At 43.9% G+C, this 25,657-nt stretch overlaps 1 protein-coding gene across 1 annotated transcript in view; it reads right to left on the bottom strand.

Annotated features, from left to right (window-relative positions):
* The window catches only part of LOC132406553 (proto-oncogene vav-like), a 168,353-nt gene that overhangs the window by 42,614 nt on the left and 100,082 nt on the right, over positions 1-25,657 (bottom strand). The window contains exons 3-13 of the mRNA XM_059992375.1: positions 24,518-24,576; positions 22,026-22,091; positions 19,682-19,790; positions 17,299-17,391; positions 16,675-16,743; positions 10,966-11,069; positions 7,445-7,544; positions 6,687-6,782; positions 5,638-5,706; positions 4,830-4,916; positions 2,606-2,691 (exon numbers count right to left, since the gene is read on the bottom strand). Coding sequence (XP_059848358.1) covers positions 2,606-2,691; positions 4,830-4,916; positions 5,638-5,706; positions 6,687-6,782; positions 7,445-7,544; positions 10,966-11,069; positions 16,675-16,743; positions 17,299-17,391; positions 19,682-19,790; positions 22,026-22,091; positions 24,518-24,576 — 938 coding nt within the window. The remainder of the gene's footprint in view (positions 1-2,605; positions 2,692-4,829; positions 4,917-5,637; positions 5,707-6,686; positions 6,783-7,444; positions 7,545-10,965; positions 11,070-16,674; positions 16,744-17,298; positions 17,392-19,681; positions 19,791-22,025; positions 22,092-24,517; positions 24,577-25,657) is intronic.

Here is a 25,657-nt window from a genome sequence, read left to right as displayed (position 1 = left end):
TGCGGGAGGAAGCAGAGCATGCGAAAGGAAGCCACGTGGAGGTACAATCTCCTTGCAGACAGCGGTGGGAGTTGTACCCGGGTCGTCGGTACTCGAAAGCGTTGTCCCAGCCACTACGCTACAGTGTCGCCTCAAGTCAAATTTGGATCCCAAATGTGCACAACCCTCACTTTGAACAACAAAACCGTCTTGCCTCCACGAGTTGTTAAGTTAATGGCTGAACCTTACTTGTCCTGAACTACATTTTCCTGCCAAATCCTGATCACCATTAATTTCTTTGTAGCTCAAAAACCTAATGGATTTCAGCATTTGGTACACCTAGTGACCCTTCATCTACAGCTCCCAGAATAAAGAATTCCAGAGATTCGCAAGCCACTGGGAAAACATGGAACAGTCCAGCACTGGGACAGGCCCTTTGGCCCACAATGCCTGTGCCTACCATGATGCCAAATGAAACGATTCCCATCTGTCTGTACAGGGTCCATATCCTTCCATTTCCTTCATGTTAACGTGCCTGTCTAAATGCCTCTTAGGTGCCTCTATTGTGACCTCCCCCTCTGCAATGTGTTCCTGATGCCCACCACTCTCTGCCTTATGAAACTTACCTTGCACATCTCCCCTAAATCCCCCCCCCCCACCTTAAATCCGTGGCCTTTAACATTTTTACCATGGGAAAGGGACTGACTATCTATTCCACCTATGCACCTCACAATTTTATGAACTTCTATCGAGTTTCCACTCCGCCTCCAGAGAAAACAATCCAAATTTGCCCAGACAGTCATTTTACCCGATAGTCTGATTAGAGAAACATCTTTGCTTCCTTTCCAAACTCTCCACATCCTTCTTGTAACGGAGTGAGAAGAACTGATTGCAGTACTCCAAATGAGTCCGAGCCAAAGCTAAAAAAAGGTCGACATGACTCAGTTCCTCCTTATTTCAACATTAAAGCACCACCTGTAAAACTGAACGCTGTCTGTTCTAAAATTCCTCTTAATTATCTCTTGTACATCTGTGAAGATGGAACTGTTTATTAGCACTGATGGTGTTAAAGGAACAATTTCAAGGAATGCCACGGCCTGGTCTTATTGGAAGTGTGAAACTGTGCAAGGAGGACGTGCAAAGTCTCAGAGAGATTTGAAAGCAAGGATGGAGACGCTGAATGAAATAGAAAGTGTTCAAGACCATCAACGGATCAGGTGACACGGATGGCGCCATGGTGGCGTAGCAGTTAGCACGTTGCTATTACAGCTCCAGACACCAAAGCTCGGATGATAATATCTCTTTCTCGCTGACGATCAACACTGGGGTGTGTCCTTAGCACACTGCTCTGCTCTCTGTGTGGCCAGGCAAAGCTCAAATACCACCTATGAATTTGTTGATGATACAACCATTGTTGGTAGAATCTCAGATGGTGATGAGAGGGCGTATAGGAGTGAGGTATATCAGCTAGTTGAGTGGTGTCACAGCAACAACTTTGCACTCAATGTCAGTGAGGCAAACGAGCTGATGGTGGATTTCAGGATGGGTAAGATGAAGAAACACAAACCAATCCTCATAGAGGGATTAGAAGTGGAGAGAGTGAGTGATTTCAAGTTCTTGGATGTCAAGATCTCTGAGGATCTAACCTGGTCCCAACATATCAATGCAGCTATAAAGAAGGCAAGACAGCAGCTATATTTTGTTAGGAGTTTGAAGAGATTCAGTTTCTCTCCCAAAATGCCTGAGAACTATAGATGTACCGTGGAGAGCATTCTGACAGGCTGCATCACAGTCTGCTGTGTGTGTGGTGGGGTGGGGGGGGGGGCTACTGCACAGGGCTGACAGAAGCTGCAGAAAGTTGTAAAATTACTCAGCTCTGGCATGGGTACAGGTCTCTGGAACATCCAACACGTTTTAAAGGAGTGGTGCCTCAGAAAGGTGACGTCCATTATAACGGACCCTGATCACCCAGGACATGCCTTCTTCTCATTGCTACCAAGACACACACTCAGTGATTCAGGAACAGCTTCTTCCCCTCTGTCATATGATTCCAAAATGGACATTGAACCAGGAATACCACCTCACTTTTTGATACTTTTAAAAATATATATTATTTCTGTTTTTGCACTTAAACTACTCAATATACATATAAACTTATTGAAATTTATTTATTTACCTAGCTATCCATTGCTACTTATTTATTTATTTTGAGTATATCTGTATTTCATTGAACTGCTGCTGCTAAGTTAACAAATTTCCTGACACCTGCCAGTGATATTAAACCTGATTCTATACTTATTCACCAACAAATGCCTCCATTTTAAAATCTCTACACCGATTTTCAATCCATGGAGTCTCTTCCCTCCAGCCCTCTGGACTACTTCTGCTTCTATATTTTATGATCTGATGCTCTCTGGGACTGGGAAGGAAGGGGGCAGAAGCTAGAACAAGACGGTGGGTGTAGGGTTAGGAGTACCAGTTAGCAGGTGATAGGTGAGACCAGGTGAGGGGGAAGATGGGAGGGTTGAGGAGGGGAGATGAATTAAGAAGCTGAGAGTTGATGGGTGGAAATCAAAGGCTGCACCAATCTTCCAGAGCGTTTTTCATTCTGTAGGACCCCATTTACCTGTCCTGCTTGGAACGTTTGTCCACAGTCATTAGCCGGAGCTCTCCGTCCATCTTGGGCCGTCCATAATTGGCCAAGGATTGGTTCTAGATCAGAATTAAAGCAACAATGAACAAGAGATTCTGAGGTCTTATGAAAACAAGGCATAATTGATATCTCAACTGAGCCAACATCCAGCATTCCCAGCTACGTGGAGGATACACCAAGTCCCGCGCACAATTCTTTGGGTCCAATCCAAAATGCCTATCAGTGCCATTAATGAGATTAGATCCAGTCAGCATACCAGCTTCATCAAGAACTTCCCTTGCCTTCCAAATAGACCCAGCTCAGACACAACGGGCATGAGATATGTTGAAATAGTAAAACAGAAGAAATTGAGTGTGAGGGAAGTGTGTAGGTAAGTGCGGGCAAGAGTGAGCATGAGTGTGAGGGAGAGTGGGTATGTGAGTGTGAGGGTGAGTGTGGGTGAGTGTGAGGGTGAGTGTGGATGAGTGTGTAGCTGTGTAAGGGTGAGTGTGCTGAGGTGTAGGTGAGTATGAGAGTGAGCGTGAGTGTGTTTGGATGAGTATGTAAGTGAGTATGTGCGTGAGTGCGTAGGTGATTGCTTGGGTGTGTGTGGGTGACAGTGTTGATGTGTGCGTCCGTGAGTGTGAGTGTGGGGGTGTTGAATATGCGTGTAGGTGAGTTTTTGTGTGAGTGTGAAAGAGTGTGAGGATTAGTGTGTGGGTGAGCATGAGGGTGAGAGTGTGGGAGAGTGTGTGGGTGCATCTGCAGGTGAGTGTGAGGGTGATTATGAGTGTGAGGGTGAGAGAGAGGATGAGTGTGTGAGTGAGTGTAATGGTGATTGTGAGGGTGGGTGTGTGTGTGTGTGGGTGAGTGTGCAGGTTTGTGTTAGGGTGAGCATATAGGTTAATGTGATTATGAGTTTGATGGTGAGTGTTTGGGTGACTGAGGCGTTTTGGTGTGTGTGTAGGTTACTGTGAGGGTGTGTGGGTGAGTGTGAGGTTGTTTAGGTAAATATGTAGGTTGGTTTGTGAGTGAGTTTGAGAGTGAGAGTGTGTGAAAGGTGAGGGTAAGTGTGTAGCTGAGTGTGAGGGTGAAAAAGGCTGGATGTGTGGGTGAGTGCGTGTATGAGTTTGAGGGTAAGTGTGCAGACTAGTGTGAGGTTGAGAGTGTGGGTAAATGTGAGGCTGTTTGTGTATGTGTGTAGGTGAGTTTGTGTGTGAGTGTGAGGGTCAGTGTGTGGGAGAGGTTAGGTAGGTGAATGTGAGGGTGAGAGCGATAGTTGTGTCTGTAGGTGAGTGTGATGGTGATTGTGAGTGTGTGTGTGGGTGTGTAAGAGTGAAAGCAAAGTTGAGTGTGTGGGTGAGTGTGAGGGTGAGTGCAGGTTATTGTGAGTGTGAGCTTAAGGGTGTGCGAGTGAGTGTGAGGGTGCTTGGTGAAGTGTGTAGGTGAGCATGTGGGCGTATGAAGTTTAGTGTATGGGTGAGTGTGAGAATGATGATGAGTGTGCATGGGTAAGTGTGAGGGTGAGTGTGTGGATATGTCTGTAGGTGAGTTTTCGATAGGTGTGAGGGTGAGTGTGAGGGTGAATGTGTGGGTGAGTGTGAGGGTGTGTGAGGGTGAGTGTGAGGATATGTCTGTAGGTGAGTTTTCGATAGGTGTGAGGGTGAGTGTGAGGGTGAATGTGTGGGTGAGTGTGAGGGTGTGTGAGGGTGAGTGTGAGGATATGTCTGTAGGTGAGTTTTCGATAGGTGTGAGGGTGAGTGTGAGGGTGAATGTGTGGGTGAGTGTGAGGGTGTGTGAGGGTGAGTGTGAGGATATGTCTGTAGGTGAGTTTTCGATAGGTGTGAGGGTGAGTAGTAGAATCTGGGGAGAGCTGATGAGGTTGTGTGGAGGTTTTTAAGAAGTAGTGGCGATGTGATTGGACTCGTGTTGGATAGGTGTGTTGCTGGGTGTTGCAGCTCCCTGGGCCGGAAACTCCTACTCTACGCTGCCCCTCTCTGTAAATAATCACTCCACAAAGATAAAGGCCATTCAATCAGTCACTGGCCTGCTGGTTTCCCAGGGTCTCTCCCGTTTTATAACTGTCAGGGCTGAGGAAACACATGAAGAGTGTGATTGCAGAATGCTCATTAACCCCTGGTTAGACACCTCGATGCTGGAGGTCTGTGACATGATTACATTTTCCCAGAAACTGGGAGCCCTGCGCATGTAAACTCACCAGGTTTTCTATTGAACACTGGAAGCTGGTGATCTGCTTGAGGGTCTCACTGTCCCGTTTCACTTCATTCACACACTGCGCTAAATCCTGAAGGAAAGGCAAAGGGTGAAGATAAACCAAAGGTGAGAAAATCTGCAGATGCTGGAAATCCAGCAACACACATGAAATGCCAGCGGAACTCAGCAGGCCAGGCAGCATCTATGGAAAAAAGGAAACCATCGACGTTCCTGGCCGAGACCCTTCATCTGGACCAAAAAAAGGACTTTGGCACAAGAGTCTTTTTCTGGATCTCACACACACACACACACACACACACACACACACACACACACACACACACACGCACGCACACACGCACACACACACACTCACACACACACACACACACACACTCTCACACACACACACACACACACATACACACATGCACGCGCGCGCACACACACACACACGCACACACACACGCGCACACACACACACACTCACATACACTCACACACACACTCACACACACACACACACACTCACACACACACTCACACACTCACTCACACACACACACACACAAACACGCACGCACGTGCGAACACACACACACACACACACTATATATGTAAATTTATTTCTTTTTTTAAACCTGATTTTGATTCTTTGAACCTATCCCCGCTCACCTTAAATGCATGCCCTCTAGTATTAGACATTTCAATCCTGGAAAAACAATACTGTCTGTCTATGCCTCTCATAATCTAATATGCCTCCATTAAGTCTCCCCTCAAAGACAAAAAGCGATGCAGTGACCCCCACTCACCCTCATGGAATCCAAAGCCATTCGCAGGTTGTCCTTATCTCTGGGGTCTGTGGTGTGCTTAACTAATTCCTGTAGGGAGACATTGGTGAGATTGCGATCAGTAATGTTAGTTTGTTGCTTTTGGGTTTCTCAGTCTTGCCCAAGATGGAAACACATATGCCCTTCCTTCTCCAGCACAGAGGCAGAATCCTAGAGCAGTACAGAAAGTTTTTCCAAGTCAGATATCATCCTGACCGGGCAGTTCTATGTGTCCACATGCAAAATGAGAGGAAACACCTTCACCACAGAAAATGACTAGTTCAACACAATATTTCAAAACCAGCTTTTCAACTGGATGAACATTAAATGTCAGCCTTGAGATCAAGGGTCAATTGTTGAGAATTAGTGTTCTAAAAGTAACATTCCCTCCCTAAAGCTTGATGTACTGGCCCAGAGTTTTATGTCAAGAGAGATTCACCAAAAGGATCTACATTCATGAACATAGGCCCCGGCAGATTTAGCAGGTAAGGTTTCTAAACAAAAAAATGGTTCACAAGAGAACCAGAAATGACAGAATGGCTGATTATCCCATCAAAAGGCAGAAGGATTTCTTAATGCCTCCGACAGCTGACTGCAGGTCAGCAGAGAGTCTAGTGAATAACATTCTTCTAAACTGTTGGTAGGCTTGTGGTATACCAGACAAATTCTAGTATCTCCACATCAGAATTCATGAACAAACAATACACAAAATAAAGAGAAGTTAGGCAGAACCAGAGGGTGGAGGTAGTAAAACAGGTCAGTATGGGAGGTGGGATGTATTAAAGTAGTCAGTATTAGCAGCGGAGGGAAATATTAACAGTGGCCATTCGAAGATCCTATCTGTGATTCTCTTAGCCATTTTCCAATGAAGATATCTATCAAAATGATCAGATATCTGACGGGTTAACACTGGCCATTATCGGAGATTGGAAACACTAATGGAGAAGGGCTGTATTATTACTAGAGGTGGTCAGAGTTATACACGAGAGATACTCTCAGGGTTTCTGGTTTAACTTTTTGTCAATCCTCACCTGCAGCAAGAGATGGTACTTGAGGACTCTTTGCATAGGCACCATCAACAGATCTCGAAGGGTGAATCTTCCATTGTTAGCCCTTTTGGAGCATTCCTGTGAAAACATTCTGTCAGTCATTGTTTCTTTCTTTAATCACTGAGATACAGCAGGGAACAGGCCCTCGTGGCTCCTCAGCACTGCCCAGCGATCCCCCGATTCAATCTGAGCCTAATCACGGGACAATTCATAATGACGACCGACTGATAGGTCTTTGGAGGAAGCCAGGGTGGCTGAAGAAAACCAGTGTGGTTATGGGGAGAACATAAAAACATACAAAGTGATGGATGGCGTAGATTTGATGGGCTGAGGCCTCTTTCACTGCAGACTATCTTTGTGATTCTCTATCAGTCAGTTAGTATAACCACTGCTCTATAGCACGCCCGGGTTACCGAACTTCGTCTCCTTCCAGAGTCTACAAGGAACTCAGCATCACAGAATATAAACACACGAGATTCAGCAGATGCTGAAAATCCTGCGTAAAACACACAAAATTCTGGAGGACCTCAGCAAGTCGGGCAAGGGGAACAAACAGTCAACTTTTTGGGTTGAGACACTTCAGCATGGAACATCAGAATTCCCAGTCACAATCCCCTTGAACCACCACACAATCCCAAGCCGTGAGACCAGGAAATTCCGGGTAAAGGCCCGTGGGTGAGATAAGTGTCAGAGAAGGAAAATATTATCGTGGAAGAACAGTGACTTCCGAAGGCTCCCACCTCCAATTTCAACCGTATGTCTTCCCTTGTGTTTGCAATCTTGTCCAGGTGCTTTGTGGCTGCCTCTACCTGGCTGCAGTATCTTCCATACAGAAGCAACCTACACAGAAACAAAGGGGAGTGGTCAGACCTGCCGCCAAGGCTCCTGCGCCGGTCCTCACTCCTATCGAACGGCAGAGACGGCCACTACTCAGGTAATCCGACTGATTCCTTTATCAAGCTACTGGCACACAAGATTCCGCAGATGCTGGAAGCATTTAAGATTCAAGTACATTTATCATCAAAGAATGCATAAATCATGCAACCTTGAGATTTGCTTGCTCACATGGTAGCCACACACACACAAAATGCTGGGGGGGGGGGTGCTCAGCAACTCGAGCAGCATCTACAGGGGGGAATGGATGCAGAGTCTCAGCTTGAAATTCTCCTCCATAGACGCTGCCTGACCTGCTGAGTTCCTCCAGCATTTTGTGTGGGTTGCTCCTTTAATGAGTCTTATTGTTTTCACAAATTCACTTTATTTATTTATTGAGCTACAGCACAGAAAAGGGCCTTCCAGCCCTTCAAACTGGGCTGCCCGGCAATCCCCGATTTAATCCTAGCCTAAACACGGGACAATTTACAAAGACCAATTAACCTACTAACCAGCACGTCTTTGGACTTTGGGAGGAAACTGGAGAACACTCACGCAGTCAGGGGAGAACGTGCAAACTCCTCACAGCCAGCGTCGCGAATTGAACCCGGGTCACCTGCACTGTAAAGTGTTGTGCTAACCACTGCGCAGAAACCCAAAAGAATGCAAACATCCACTGGCCAAACAGTCATGTCAGTTATCAGTGTTATTTCCCATACCTGCTGCAGCATAATGGGTACATAGCATCAGAAAGCAGTATTCAGAAGCACAATTATACATGAAAGGACACCGTTAGAACATAAACAAGTCCATTTGAGTGCAAAGTGGTCATTGTGTTGCTGAAGTGTACAGGCTCGGGTTTTGCTGGTTACAAATATTAGGAATTTGTTCTGGTGTGCTGGCACGACATGCAATAATTAAACACCATTTAAAAATTATAAAGAATAAAAAAAGACAGTACTGTCCGAGGCATATAAATATAGCGAGGGAGCCGGAGACTTTTGCACAGTACTGTATTTGTCAACGTGAAATGGAAAGTAAGTTTGTAAATACGGCAGGAGTAAAGGATACTGGGAATGGCGAGGGTGAAGTGTTGTGGGACAGGTGGAAGAGTAGGGGTGCCAGTGGCAGGGGGTAGCTCGGGTACAGACACACCCAGCCCTGAGACACCAGCCAAGGTCATTTAATTCCAAACAATTGGTTTATTGATCACTACAGAATATTTCTCTACTGCTTCCTGCTTCCTCTCCTCTCCCTTCCCCATTTCCCAACCATGATTCCCCTCTCCCTGCCCCCTTCCCACTCTCAGTCCACAATAGAGACCCAGATCAGAATCAGGTATCATCACTCACATATGTCATGAAATTTGTTTTTTTGGTGGCAGCAGGACAGTGCAATACATAAAATGACTTAGTACTGTGCAAAAGTCTTAGGCACTCTAGCTAAAGTGCCATATATAAAATAAAGTTAGAGGTTAAACTATGGATGTGGAATAAAATATAGATAAAGGAATGCCAGCATATATTTACCATCCAAACAGTGTACAAATGGTGATTTAAAGTTTCTGCAGTTTAGTGCAGTGACTGAGACAGGAGTGTGGGGTGTCAAACTTGAATGTTGATTACACTAACTACCTGGGGGAGTAAACTTTTAAATTTTTGTTTCAGTATCCCTAGAGTGCTTTTCAGAAGAGAGCTTCTGGAAAAGGCAGTTTGCTGGGTGTCCACAATGATATTTCCTGTCCTTTTCTTTGTCCTGGACACATACAAGTCCCGTATGATGGTAGACTGGCCTTTCCTGCTGTCCTGACAGTCACTGTAGCTTTTGTACATTGTGAGAGGATGCAAACACGGATGGTTAAAATGAAATGCTGGAAATGCTCAGTAGGTCGGGCAACATCTGCAGAAAGAGAAATATTTCACGCTATCAGTATTAAATGGAGTTTAAGATGTCTGAATGATCATTGACCTGAAACATTATCTCTGTTTCTCTCTCCATGGATGCTACCTGACCTGCTGAGTATCTCAAGGATTTTCAGGTTTCGTGTCTGCTCCCTTAACCTTTGAACATTCTGAAGCACGTTACAGCCATTGTACTTTCCAAGTTTCACCAGTGTCAGAAACTTTGCAGACAATGTAGGCACATAATATTCCCACAAAATGCAACAATAGTGATGCTCTAATGACATATGGCATGATCTGTCTGGGTGACGTGTAGAACAAAAGTTGGTCTCTGTGTCTTGGTGCCTATAACAATAACAAGCCAATCCCAGTCAGAAGCGAGCTGTTATTTCGCGCTGGCTCTAAGGAGCCCTGTTGAGAAGTGCCATGTTCTTCCTCCAACTAGCAGAATGGCATCTCTCCTTCCTGGATTTCAAAAATACATTTTGTGTTTACTTGTATCAGGTCCTCCCCGAATCCCATAACCATCTTCCTATAATGGGAAAAATAGATTTCCATATTTGATACAAACTTCAATTTCTGGGCCATTATTTTAAATCCAGAAATGTGGCTCTGAAACCTCGATTTTCCACCTCAAGACCAGTAAAGCACGTTGAACGTGCCACGTACTGCAAATGTTCTGTGGTACTATGCTGGAGTCCTGGCTTTCATCATTGGGATGCAGGAGGTGAGGAGGGAAAGGTTAAAGGATGGTAACTCAGGACAAAAAAAAAGATACTTACGCTCAGTGACTAGTTTATTAGTTACTCCTGCACGCCTGTTCGTTATTGCAAATATCTAATTAGCTAATAAGGTGGCAGCAACTTAATGCATAAAAGCATGCAGACATGGTCAAGAAGTTCAGTTGTTGTTCAGACCAAACATCAGAATGGGGAAGAAATGTGATTCAAGTATCTATGGCAGTGGAATGATTGTTGGTGGCTTGATTCTCTCAGAAACTGCTGATTTCTTGGGATTTTCATGCACAACAGTCCCTAGAGTTTACAGAGAATGATGCAAAAATGAGAAAACATCAGAAAGCAGCAGTTAATGCCTTGTTAATGAGGGAGGTCAGAGGAGAATGTTCTGTGGGTGAAAAAATCTTGTTCATGAGAGAGGTCAGAGAAGAATGGTCAAACTGACAGGGAGGTGACAGTAAATCAAATAACCACATGTTACAACAGTGGTGTGTAGAAGAACATCTCTAAATGCACAACACATTGAGCCTTGAAGTGGATCGGCTACATGGCAGAAGGCCATGAACATGTACTCCGTGGCCTCTTTGTGAGACACAGAAGGCATCAAATAAAATGGCCACTAGTGTAAACTTCAAAGGCAACAGTGAACAAACGAAGCCCGCATTGAAATGTTCGCATCTCCTCAAACCCTCACATGTGGAAAGGACCAGATTCACTTCAGCATTACTGGTCTGTCACGTGCTCACTCACCTTTTCTTGTAGTTATTGAAGATTTCGTAGAGGTTTTGGGCATCATTTAAGCTGATAGAGGTTTGGATTTCTTCTGATAAAGACTTGTGCACATTCAACAATTTCTGTAGAGTCAAGACAGATGTAAAATTACGAGATGATTCACTGCATATGTTTCCTGCTCCAGGTATCTTAGCAATCTGACACAGTATCAAAATACAGAAAAAGTACAAGGTAGTGCAAACTTGGATAAACAGCCCCGCCTGTCTCCTCCATTATGATTAAGAATGTAAGGATAGAGGTGAATATTGGCAGCGCAGGTTGAGACGTTTGATGTTCGCTGAGCTTGGCAGTTACTTTGCAAGTGTTCCATCTCCAGCTGAGGTGACATCCTCGGCGAGCAGTTGTTGATACCTCTCTCTGGGAGTGCTCACCTTTATAGAGGCCCCCGTTCATTCGCCTCGGTCCTGATTGGCTACCCCCTCAGCTGACCTTTGAATTCTCTTCTAATAACTCCGTAAACAAACATATCGAAATAGACGTAATCTACTAACCCTAAGAGCCAAACAATACAAGAGCCAATAGAATTCAAAGGCCATCTGAAGGGGCAGCCAGTCAGGACCGAGGCAAGGGAACGGGGGCTGATATAAACACGAATCTTCCCAGAGAGAAACACCAACAACCACGCACTGAGGTGGCCACCTCGAATGGTGATGAAATGGCTGCAAGCTAATTGCCAAGCTCAGCGGACACCACAGCATCAAAGAACCGAAGGATGTCTGTTTACCATTTATATTATTGATTCTCTGCCTCCTCACCCACCGTACACATGACTGTAGACTCTCTAGATAGCTTGGCTGTTAACTGCTTTTAGTTCGGAGTCAGTGGTGATGGGCATCTAGACAATATAGTAACTTTGTTTTACTTCAGAGATACAGCAGGGTAGTGGGCCTTTCTGAGCCGCCAGTTGCATCCATGTAACCAATTAACCAGCTAACCCGTGTGCCTGTGGACTCTGGGAGGAAGCCAGAGCACCAGGAGGAAATCCACACAGTCACAGGGTCAACATACAAAACACTTTCAGACTGAAGCAGGAATTGAACCTGTGTCACTGGCACTGTAATGGTGTTGTGCTAACCGCTATGATACCGCACTGCCCAATCTCCTCCCAAGTGGAATGAGGTGTCAATCAATGAGCATGATAATGGCTACTTGAGTACGCAATGGAAGTCACTCCTGCAAGTAGGAACAGGCCACTGATCCAGTGACATGGGTATGAACTCAAACTAGGTGACACTGTGATAACAGTTGGCTGCACTGTTGTCTCTCAGCTCCAAAAATCTGGACTACCATCGTATGGAGATTACAGATCCTCCCCATGACCCTGTGGGCATCCTCCTGGTGCTCTGGTTTCCTCCCACATCCCAAATCCACGTTGATTAATTGGTTAATTAACCTTAGTGCAGTTTTGTTCTGGAGAATTGAAGGGGATGAGCTAGTTCAATGTTCAAAAGAAATGTATTAACAACTACATATATGTCACCATATACAAGAATGAGATTTATTCTTGTGGGCTCACTCAGTAAATCCAAGAAACACAATAGAATCAATGAAAAGCCACACCCAGCAGGACGGACTAATAACCAATTTGCAAAGGACAACAAACTGTGCAAGTACACAAGAGAAAAAAGTAATAAATATTGAGAACATGAGATGAAGAGTCCTTGAAAGGGAGCCCATAGGTTGCAGTTTCAGTTCAGTGATGAAGCGAGTGAAGTTATCCCCTTTGGTTCAAGAGACTGATAGCTGAGGGGTAATAACTGTTCCTGAACCTGGTGATGTGGGACCTGAGGCTCCTGTATCTTCTACCCGCTGGCAGCAGCATGGCCAGGGCGTGTGGGCATCCTCGATGGGCGCTGCTTTCCTAAGATAAAGCTCTGTGTGGATTTGCTCACTGGTGGTGGGCTTAGCAGCACAGTCAAAAGTATAAAGCAAGTAGAGCAGGGGCTAAACACACAGCCTCATGGAGATAGTGGGGGAGATGTGGAGAAGAAATTGAGGATCTAAGGAGGTATTGAGGCTAAGGCCTTGAAGGTTATTGAGTAGTTTTGATGGGATGATAGTCCTGAATGGTGAGCTGCAGTCAATAATGAGCATCCTGATGTATACATCTTTACTGTCCAGCTGTTCCAGGTTGAGTGAAGAGCCAGTAAAATGGCATCTGCTGTAGACCTGTTGTGCTGGTAGGCAGATTGGAGTGGACTCAAGTCACCTCTTAGGAATGAGTTGATATGTTTCACCAACCAACCTCAAAAACACTTCATCACAGTGGATGTGGGTGTTTCTGTATGATAGTTATTGAGGCAGGTTACTATGTTCTTCTTAGGCACCAGTACAGTTGAAGTCTGCTTGAAGCAGGTAAACACCTCAAACTTATGAAATGAGAGATTAACAAAATCAGTGAACACTCCAGTCAATCGATCAGCATAAGTCTTTATAATTCAAACAGGTACCCCATCTGATTCAGATACTTTCCCTGGGTTCAGCCTCCTGAACGATGCTCTCACATTGGCCTCAGGGACTGAAATCACAGAGTTATCAGGGGTTCTGGGAGTTCATAAAGGTTCCTCTAAGTTTTGCCATGAAAGTAAGCATAGAAGGCACTGAGCTCACCTGGGAGCGAAGCCTTGTTGTCACCTATGTTGCTTGGTTCACTCTGTAAGAGGTAACGGTCTGCCACAGTTGTCGAGCGTCCCCAATGACTCAGGTTTGGTCCAGTATTGCCACTTTGCACATGAGATCACTTTCTGGAGACAGTACCTGGACCTCTTGGGTCATCAGACCTGAATGCCACTGACCTGGGCTTCAGCAGATCATGGACCTCAAGATTCATCTAGGGCTTTCGGTTGCGGTGAACTTTGAATGATTTTGTGGGGACACTCTCATCCATGACAGATTTAATAAAGTCTGTGACAACCATGATTATTCATTTAGATCCTCTGATGAGTCCTTGAACATGGCCCAGTCTACTGACTCAAAGCAATTCCATAGTTACTCCACTTCCTCCCATGATCACCTTTGTTGTCCTTAACTCTCGAGCCTTGTCCCTGTGCCTCTGCCTGTTTGCAGGTACAAGGTGATCAGACTTCCCAAAGTGTGGTCTGAGCATGGAACGGCAGGCATTCCTAATTGTAGTATAGCAATGGTCTATTGTGATGGGAGCCCTGCTGCTGCAGGTTCTATGTCGATGATAATTGAGCAGACATTTATTCAAAGAAGCATGTTTGAAGTCCCCAACTATAATTCGAAATGCATCAGAATGTGTGTTTTCTTTTAAGGTGGTGGCTGTATTCAGTATCTTGCGATCAGGGTTACAGAGAAGAACTCTCTTGGTAAGTAGAACAGCTGTGTGGTGAAGGGTGGGGGTAGCTCGGGTGCAGACACATTCAACCCTGGACACCAGGCAAGGTCACTTGATTCCAAAGAATTGGTTTATTGATCATTACAGAATGTCTCTCTGGTGCTTCCCGCTCCCTCCCCTCTCCTTTTCCCATTTCCCAACCATGAGTCCCCTTTTCACTCTCTGGCCACAACAGAGACCCATATCAGAATCAGATTTGTTATCACTTACATATGTTATTAAATTTGTTTTTTTTGTGGCAGCAGTACAGTGCAATACATAAAATTACTGCAGGACCGTGCAAAAGTCTGACACACCCTAGCTATTTATATGCATGTGTGTGTGTATATGTATATATATACACATATAATTACTGTATATGGGTGGTGGGGTTGATCAGCCTGACAGCTTGAGGGAGCTAAGTTGCTCGAGAATTGGGAATGTTACTAGTATGGCTGGTGTTTGTTGGCCATTGCCTACCAGGTCAGGAGTAACTAGAAATGGACAACAAAAGCAAGTTTTCAAGTTTAAAATTAATGTCAGACGCATACATATTTAGGGTATAATGTTAATTCCAATTGCTCCAGCCGCACAGTACATTACATACATGCTTAACATAAATGATACAAACTTTAATTAATGTAAATTACACATAACTTGAAAATCTAAACAAAAATAAACATAACATTTTTGCAAGTTGAGGGAAATGGAGTCTGAGGTCCGAGGTAGAATATGGGCATTTCAGGTTGGCAGTGGGGCAGAATTTGTTGTTGAACTTGAGGCTCCTGTACCTTCTGCCTAATGGCAGCATTGAGAAAAATCATGACCGGATGGTGGGAGAGCTTAATGATGGACATAATCTTCCTGAGGGACCACTGCTTGTAGATGTCACAGAATGATGGTGACAGCTGTACCCATGATGATATTCTCAATCCACGAACAGATTACTAAGAACGGTGTGAACTTGGGCTGAGTGCCTGGTATGAACTAGACGCCTCATTCAAATTACATCCAGTCTGCTGCTGCAGTATAAAATGCAGTCCCATTTTCTGTTGCCCCAAGAGGTAGCAAGTGATTTCACTCCCAAATCTTAATGATTATGATATTTAGAGTACCGGTTCCTATAATTCATTATTTTTTATTCATTCGTTACAAAGCATAGGGAACATTGATGTATCGAGTCAGCACCAAGCTTTACAGCAACTTTCATTCATACAACACCTGTGACTTTGGCCTACCAAACAACTTTGTATGGTGCTCCAAAAATGTTTACAGCAAGCCATGTATCAGGGCAGCTCCGTCAAAGGGACAGGCTTTGTCATGTATCTTGAAGGAAGGGAGGGAAAGAAAGGACAGAATCCCGTGTTTGGAAATGTGCCACCTTTTCACTTTCTTAGTCATGAATATGTACACTCAGCGGCCACACCTCTACACCGGCTCGTTAATATGGCAGCAACTCAATGCATAAAAACATGTTGACATGATCAAGAGGTTCAGTTGTTATTCAGACCAAATTTCAAAATGGGGAAGAAATGTGATCTGAGTGACTCTGACCGTGGAATGATTGTTGATACTGGACGGGCTGGTTTGAGTATCTCAGAAACCACTAATCTCCTGGGATTTTCACACACAGCAGTCTCTAAACTTAGAATGGTGCAAAAAACCAAAATATATATATACACACATATATCAAGTGTGTGGCAATTCTGTGGTTAATTAAAAAGTTGAAGTCTGTCCTGAGCCTTATAGGCTCAACAGGCCGGTGTTTATGCCGGTTTCTGTGGCGTAAAGTGACTGAGAGTATGAGACCCCCCCCCCCCCCCAAAATAGGACGCCAGTCTATCGTGAGGTTAACCCCCAGCATTTTGCCGGTACTCATTTTCAGCTGGGTGGACTGGAGCAGTGTGCTGCTTCGAGAACAGAACATGCTGCCTTGGCTGGGGCTCGAACTCATGACCTTCACATCGCTAGTCCAACACCTTAACCATTTGACCACGTGCCACACAATTCTGTTGGCAAAATGCCTTTTTAATGAGAGAGGCAGGAGAAGAATGGCCAGACTGGTTCAAGCTGACAAGAAGGTGACAATAGCTCAAATAATCACGCAATACAACAGTGGCGTGCAGAAGAATATCTCTGAATGCACAACAGATCGAACCTCGCAGTGGATGGGATACAGCAGCTGAAGAACACAAACATACACTCAGTGGCCGCTTTATTAAGTACAGAAGGTATGTAAAAAAGAGACAACTGAGTGTATATTTTAAATATATAGTTTAAAATAAAGATCAGATTAGGAGTCAGAGACTCTCAGACAGGGAAGGGCTTACCTCAGTGTTGAGAAATATATCCTCTAGATCTCGGGGTTCAAGGAATCGTTGCAGTGGTTTGTAAAAATGCTGAAAAAGAAAGATGGAAATTCTTGTGACACTGAGCAGCGCGGGCCAGAAGAAACAATTACACAACCCATTAAATTAAAGTGTGATCATCCTGACTGACGCTATAATGGAAGCAATCTGTAAGGATGGCGTGCAAAACAATGTACTTTACTTGCATTTCAGCAAGCGTGACAACAATAGATTAATTTATTTTAAATTCAAGAGTTAACTAAATACTCAGATTTAACTTTCCCAGCTTTGGAGTTTGATTTTGTCCTCCTGAAGGTTGAACCTACAACCAAAAGACAATGCTGGTGCAAAGACAAGAAAACCTGAGGAGACTGTAAATCCAAGGCAACACACACAATGCTGGGAGCTCAGCAGGTCAGCAAACAGGGAAAGAGTGAACAGTTGACGTTTCGGGCCGAGACCCTTCATCAGGACCTGAAACGTCAACTGCTTGTTCTTTTCCATAGATGCTGCCTGACCTGTTGAGACAATACTAGTGCAACTAGTTATCTTTCAAAGAGGTTAGTACAGAGTAACATATACTTACGGAGCTAGTCATCATCCTACCTGGTGAATGGATTCTAACGTTTGTGTGTATTTCTCCTCTGTCTGTTTGATCTCCTGAAGGCAACAGGCCCGTTTGTCAAGTTCTGTCTGTCTCTGAGGTTGAAACACAAGTTCCAGTTAAGGGCCACAGATCATTTCATACTCTTGTCCCTTGTCGCAAGAACTAATGACGCAAACCCACACGTACTGTTTAGCTGGGATTTGCAAACTTTGCAGAGAACAATAATCAACACAACACATTCTGCAGCTGCTGGAAACCCAGAGCTGCACACATAGGATGCTGGAGGAACTCAACAGCTCAGGCAGTGTCTTTGGAGAGGAATAAACAGACAACATTTCAGGCCGAGACCCTTCATCAGGACTGTGAGGAATGGGGAAGAAGCCAGAACAGAAGGTTGAAAATGGGAAGGAGTACAAGCAAGAGGATGATAGTTACTTTTATCACCTGAATAGTGACAATACCATTCCTCCCAGAGACTCTGCTCCATTCATTGAGTTCTTCTACTAGATCCTTTGATATTATTTGCTTTCTGTTTTCTTCCAGAGAGGAATTATTTGATATTATTTGATTTATTGACTGATTTGATATTACTGATATTAAAAAAAGTTTCATTGCCCATCTCTGAGGTTGAAATACAATCCAGTTTATGAGTGCGGTTCAGTTCAAAACTTATTTATGCAAATATGGGCTTTGTAAAAGAACAGGTACAACTATAAAATGGGGAGGAAGTCAATGGTTTGACTAGTCAGAATGACTAGTCAAATACGATCTTATGATGAGACACGAGATACTGAAGATGCTGGAGTCTGAAGCAACAAGCAATCCAAAAGAAGTAATTTTTAAGTGTCTGTGAAATAGAAAGAGATTTAGTGACATGTCCAGAAAACAGAATAGAACAGAGACAGGCCCTTTGGCCCACTATGTCTGTGCTGACCCGGACGTCAAATTAAACTAATCTGGTGGAGCATGATCCATATCCCTACTCTCCATTTTCATTCGCCAGTCTAACTGCACACGAGTGGATCAAATTCTCTCCTCACATTCCCTCAAAGCCTCACATAGAAAGGCTTCTGCCATAGTTAGAAAAGTACATCAGAGAAACAGGCCCTTTAAACATTCTAATCCTATCTATACCCCTCATAATTTTCATTTCTATCAAATCTTTTCTCAATCTTCTATGTTCTAAGGAATAAAGTCCTAACCGATTCAATCTTTCCTTATAACTCAAGTCCTCCAGACCCAACAACATCCTTGTAAATTTTCCCTGTACATTTTCAACTTTATTTACATCTTTCCTGTAGGTAGGTGACCAAAACTGCCCACAATACTCCAAATTAGGCCTCATCAACATTTTATAGACCTTAAACATAATATCTCATCTCCTGTACTCAAACTTATGAAGGCTAATGTGCCAATAATCATCTATCCTATCTACTCACTTATACCCATGCATATTAAATCACCTTTCAATCTCCTCATCTTCAGAAAAAGAAAGAAAACCACACAATGCCTCATGGAAAGGCACAAGAGACTGACATTCTGGTATATAGAACAACACAGTAACTGCAGGAGAAAGTCAGTGAGTCCTAGAACATAAAACGTAGAATATAGAACATTGAACAGTACAGCACAGTACAGGCCCTTCAGTTCCCAATGTTGTGCCGACATTTTAACTTAGTCCAAGATTAATCTAACATTGCCATTCTGCGTAGCCCTCCATTTCTCTTTCATCAAGTACCACCTAAGAGTCTCTTAGACATGGGTTCCCAACCATTTTTATGCCATAGATCCCTACCATTAACCGAGGTGTCTGTGGACCCCAGTATAGGAACCTCTGTCCTTAGATATCCTTAATGTATCTGACGTGCAGTTCATGCACTCACCACTCTCCGTGCAAAAGACCTATCTCTAACACCAGGTTGCCCTTATACTTTCCTCCAATCACCTTAAAATTACGCCCTCTTCTACTAGTCATTTCCATCCAATGCTTCTTTTCATCTTATGCACCTCTATTTGTGTTACCTCTAATCTGCCTTCACTCCAGTCAGCATTTATAGAGGGAAATGAAATGTCAACATTTTGATTCAATATCCTTCAGCTGAACTGTCTCGCGTTATCGTTGACAATCTGTCAATGAATGTCTTGTCTGAAAATGGCACCTGGCTGCAAAAGACGTCAAGAGATCCTGTTTCCGATCTCTATCCAGTTCCTTCCTCTTGGGAGATGAATTTCTCAACCTTAGACAAGCCGGTATTCATGATGACTACCATGCTTGATTTTCCTACCCAACAGTCTCGATCCACCCTCTTGTAAGAGGAACAGTGCTTTAGATGCATTTGGAGAGGAAACAGAGTCAGAAATGTCAACGTTGGTGGTACATACCGGTGCCATCATCACCTCAGTCCTCATCAGGTCTTCATAGATTTCACCACCTTCATCATCTTCATCCTCCACGCAATCATAAAGGTCATCATCTTCCTCTCCTGTATCACTGTGGATGTACAAAAGGAAGAGTCATAACAGGCTAGGGAAACTCGTGATGTAGTGAAATGACACATAGCAGGGACTCTTCATAAACAAAATGGTGGTATGGTAGCACAGCAGCTAGCATAAATGCTGCTTTAAAGGAGTTTGTACGTTCTCACTGTGACTGTGTGGATTTCCTCCAGGTATTCTGGTTTCCTCCCACATTCCAAAGGTGTTAGTAAGTTAATTGGACACATGGGTGTAATTGAATGGCTCGGGCTCACTGGCTGGAAGAGTCTGTTATGTGCTGTAGGTCTATAGATCTAAAATCTAAACTTGAGAACAATTTGACCTTTGGCACCCAAGGAGGAAGAAGAGGACCTTGGGTGAGTTACTCCGAGATCTTGCTCCCAGACTTTCCACCTGGCTTTTGATACGCAGTGACATTTAAAAAGTGTTCAAATTCAGTTAAAATCATTAATGTTTTTAAAAGAAATTCCTTTTCCCATCGGATCAATGATCCCATTTCACCCCTTCCACTTCCCTCTTCCTTTATTGCCCATTCTGATCTATTATGTCTTCTCACCTGCCTGTCACCTCCTCTGGGTCCCCTTCTCCTTCCACTTCCACTCTGGGCTGCTCTCCTTTCCTATCAGGTCCTTCTTCACCAACCTCTCCTTCCATTTCCACTCTGGGCTGCTCTCCTTTCCTATCAGGTCCTTCTTCACCAACCTCTCCTTCCATTTCCACTCTGGGCTGCTCTCCTTTCCTATCAGGTCCTTCTTCACCAACCTCTCCTTCCACTTCCACTCTGGGCTGCTCTCCTTTCCTATCAGGTCATTCTTCACCAACCTCTCCTTCCATTTCCACTCTGGGCTGCTCTCCTTTCCTATCAGGTCCTTCTTCACCAACCCTTGAGCTTTCCTACCCACCTGGCCTCCTCTATCATCTTCTAGCTATCCTCCTTCCACACCCCAACGGTATTTTATTCTGGCATCTTCCCTCTTCCTTCTCGGTCCTGTAGACGGGTCTGAGCCCGAAACGTTGACAGTTTATTCATTTTCCATAGACGCTGCCTGAGCTGCTGAGTTCCAGCAGCTTTTTGTAAGAGTTGTTCTGGATTTCCTGCGTCTGCAGACTTCCTCATGTTCATGATCCCATTTTGATGGTGGGGATGCAGAGGGAGGCTTCAAAATTCAACGAGAGATATTACTGATCTCTTTGGGGAACAATTACACATTGGACTTTGGTGAAGAGGAGAGAGTGGGAAGCGGGGAGCTTAAGGAACTTAAGCAGTAATAATAAAGATCAAAAACCCAGAAATCTTAATGGAATCCAAGGAGATTGAAGAGGTTACAACTCCGGCGGCACATTGAAAATTATTATCTACTATCTATTAGTTTATCACTTTTATAATCATTTTACTCTTTTAAATTGAAATTGTTAACTTGGAGTTAGTAATAATGTTCACTATTTTCTGCATTCTGTTATTGCTTTCATTGTGAATTACTGATGCATTGAATGGCATGCAATGCAGTTTTTCATCAGACCTCAGTACATGTGACAATCGGAAACCAATTACAATTACACTCGGTAAAGCCACAGCTCCCCAACTCCAGTGACCTCTGGTGCTGCCAGTGTGGACTTTGCATATTCTTGCTGTGTTGGGGTCATGGGGCAATACAGCACAGAATCTGGCCCATCAGCCCATCTAGTCCATGCCAAGCTATCAGTTAACCTCCTCCTATCAAATTGCTCCTAAACTACAGCCCTCTGTACTCTTCCCATCCTTGTCTGAATCTAGCCTTCTTTTAAATGCTGAAATCGAACCCGAATCCACCACTTCCACTTGTTCCACACTCTGCGTGAAGCTCCACCTCATGCTTCCCTTAAACATTCCACTTTTCACCCATAACCCATGACCTCTAATTCTAGTCTCACCCAATTTAAGTGGGAAAAGCTTGCATGCATTTACCCTGTCTACATTCCTCATCATTCTGTGATCATATGGGTTTCCTTCCACATTCGAAAAATGTTTGGGTGGATAGGTTAATTGGACCTTGAGAATTGCTGCTAGTAAATTGTAGGGCTGGAGGAGATTAAGGAGACAGGAAAGGCCGGTGAGAGATTCAAGGTGAACGCTTGAGCTGGAGTATTTGATCAGGAGGTGACGGCTGAATCTGTCTCCATGCAGTGAAGGGCTGCAGAGATCTGGGTGACCTTTAGTGTGGAGGGTGCAGATAAATAAACAGCAACTTACTCAATAACGTCAGAGAGCCCACTGTAGATCTCATCATCGGGCAAGCTGTCCTCAGACGGGAAGGAGCTGAGAAAAGACAGATTTAGTTAACCTCCTGTAAATAGACAATAGACAATAGGTGCAGAAGTAGACCATTCGGCTCTTCGAGCCTGCACTGCCATGTTGAGATCATGGCTGATCATCTACTATCAATACCCAGTTCCTGCCTTGTCCCATATCCCTTGATTCCCCTATCCATAAGATAACTATCTAGCTCCTTCTTGAAAGCATCCAGAGAATTGGCCTCCACTACCTTTCGAGGCAGTGCATTCCAGACCCCCACAACTCTCTGGGAGAAGACGTTTTTCCTTAACTCTGTCCTAAATGACCTACCCCTTATTCTCAAACCATGCCCTCTGGTACTGGACTCTCCCAGCATCTGGAACATATTTCCTGCCTCTATCTTGTCCAATCCCTTAATAATCTTACATGTTGCAATCAGATCCCCTCTCAATCTCCTTAATTCCAGCGTGTACAAGCCCAGTCTCTCTAACCTCTCTGCGTAAGACAGTTCGGACATCCCAGGAATTAACCTTGTGAATCTATGCTGCACTTCCTCTACAGCCAGGATGTCCTTCCTTAACCCTGGAGACCAAAACTGTACACAATACTCCAGGTGTGGTCTCACCAGGGCTCTGTACAAATGCAAGAGGAGTTCCTTGCTCTTGTACTCAATTCTCTTTGTAATAAAGGCCAACATTCTATTAGCCTTCTTCACTGCCTGCTGCACTTGCTCATTCACCTTCAGTGACTGATGAACAAGGACTCCTAGATCTCTTTGTATTTCTCCCTTACCCAACTCTATACCGTTCAGATAATAATCTGCCTTCCTGTTCTTACTCTCAAAGTGGATAACCTCACACTTATTCACATTAAACACCATCTGCCAAGTATCTGCCCACTCACCCAGCCTATCCAAGTCACCCTGAATTCTCCTAGCATCCTCAGCACATATCACATCTTTTGTTATACAGTCCTGTGTGAATCCTCCTCGACTGAGGCAAAGTGAACTATCTGTTCTCTGTTGCTGGTATATTCCAGTTCCTAAATCCATGTTCCTTCCAGTTGGAGTATAAGAGATTCTCCACTACTTCCCTGTATTTCTCCCATGCGCATTAACTCCACCTTGATTTCCCTAGCTGTCTCTTTCCAAGATACAGTGTACAATAGCCATTACCTCCCCAAGTGCTTTGAAGATGGCGGAGTGTTTCAAGAAGCCATACAGTCGCAAATGGTGATATAGAGTAAAGGGCCTTGGCCCAAAATGGTGACTCTTTATTCCTCTCTGTAGATGCTGTCTAACCTGTTGAGTTCCTCTAGCATTTTGAGTTTGTTAATATAGAAAAACATTTCCCAGACAATGGACGCAGAATATAATCCAACTATTACACAGAACATGGAACAGTACAACACAGTACAGGCCTTTCAGCCCTCAATGTTATGCTGATTCCACCATGAACCTAACCATTCTCGCCTACACAGCCCATAACCCTCCATTGTTCTTTCATTCATGTGCCTATCTAAGAGTCTCTTAAATGCCCCTGATGTTTCAGCCCCAGCCACCACCCCGGGCAGTGTACTTTAAAAGTGATAAATATGTGTAAAATAAAAACTTAGATTTAAACATACAACAGGGTGAGAGGATCTTTGTCTCATTTAGTCCACAACAGCCATCATTCTCATTTTATTGGCCATTTGCATTTACCAGGTACACATATGAGGAATTTGCTGTGGTGTGTCGTTTGGGGCACGACACGCAACAAAAATCAACATCTTCCAGTTATAAAGAATTATATAAAGTTAGAGTTGAAGTATGGACATGAAATAAAAAATGAATGAATACATAAATACTAGCATGTATTTATAATGCATTTATTATAAAAAGTGGTTTAAGGTGATCCAGTGCAGTGTAGTGATAGGAGGAATCGATAGAGGGGATGTGGGGTGGAGAACTAGAATAGTTGATCAGATTAACTGCCTGGGCGAAGAAACTTTAAAGAAGGCGTGAAGATTTAATTTTAACAGACCTTTAGCACTTTCCGAAAGGGAGTTTTCAGAAAAGGCGGTTTTGCCCTGCCCATTTCATTGTCCTGGGCACATACAGGTCCTGAAGTGATGGCAGACTACAGATAGTGATTTTTTTTTTCTGTTGAGCTGAAGTTTTTACATCTGGCAAGAGGAGACTGCACTAAGCCAGACAGTAATGGCAGATGTGAAGATGCTCTCTATGATGGCACTGTAGAATTGCACCAGTATGTTCTGGGGAAGATGGAATTTTACCAACCAACTATATTTCAATGAGAATTGTCTTGGTCTTTCTAAACTGCAAAAAGTATAGTTTTGTTCTCATACAACAAAACAACTGTCCCAGAAATGAATCTACTGATTCTCATTGTTCTCCACCCAACCCAAGTAACTGCTTTAAAATCACGACTCAGCAGAGTACCACTTACCAGATGCCTCTGCTTTGTGCCACAGGGGTGTAGGACAAGAACGATAGCGTGTTAATAACCTGAAAGAGAACACCAATAATGATTAACGATCAGCTTTGAGCTTTGTGGAGGATATAGTGCAAGATCTTATGAGTGACTCTATCAGGGGACCTCAACATTATGGACAGATTGAGTTATCCAAGATTACTAGATTAACACCAACAAATTACCACAGTGAGAGGCACAGCATGAACAGGGTGTGAAAGCTATACTTCAGTTCCAGTCAGCTTCTGAAAGGGAAAACAAGCTTTGACAATGGTGCTTATGAAGGTAAGATACAAGACATAAGAGCAGAATGAGGCTGTTCACCCCATTGAGTCTGTTCTACCATTCCATCATGGATGATTGGTGTTGGCAAAACGACAATTCTGGTTATGACGGAGGATCGGATAGACTGGGCTTTTTTTCTACTGAACAGAAGGGGGGCATAAAGGAGATTTAATTGAGGTTAATGAATTAAAATGAATTGGATGGACTTACTTCTCTTCCCAATATTTAGACCATAAAACACAGGAGCAGAATTAGATCAGCCTGTCGAGTCTGCTCTATATTTCAAAGACGGTAGATTTCTAATCCCTTTCAACCCCATTCCCTGCCTTCTCCCTGTAACCTTTGGTCCCTTTCTAATCAAGCAACCTATTAACCTCTGCTTTAAATATATGCAATGATTTGGCCTCCATAGCTGACTGAGGTGATAAACACGACCAGATTCGCCACCCTCTGGGTAAAGAAATTCCTCCATATCTCTGTTCTCCATCCTGAGACAGTGTCCTCTGCCTTGGACTTCCCGACTATAGGAAACAGCCTCTCCGCATCATGCTATCCATGCCTTTCAATATTCGATAGGGTTCACAGAGATCCCTTTCATTCTTCTACATTTCAGCGAGTACGGGCCTCGAGTCGTCAAGTGCTCAGCATATTTTAACGTTTCCACTCCCTGGATTGTTCTCCTGAACTTCCTGTGGACCCCTCTCTTAGATAAGCAGCTCAAAATTGCTCACAGAACTCCCAAGTTCGGTAGGAAAATTAGAAGGAAGCTGAAGAAAAATTAGAGGGAAGCTTTGGGCTTGGAAAGGGACTGAAAGAGAGGTAGAGGCTGTA

The sequence above is a fragment of the Hypanus sabinus genome, chromosome 16, assembly GCF_030144855.1.
Source record: "Hypanus sabinus isolate sHypSab1 chromosome 16, sHypSab1.hap1, whole genome shotgun sequence".
NCBI lineage: Eukaryota > Metazoa > Chordata > Chondrichthyes > Myliobatiformes > Dasyatidae > Hypanus > Hypanus sabinus.
The sequence above is the reverse complement of the archived record's forward strand: the minus strand, read 5'-3'. Positions and strand labels throughout refer to the sequence as shown.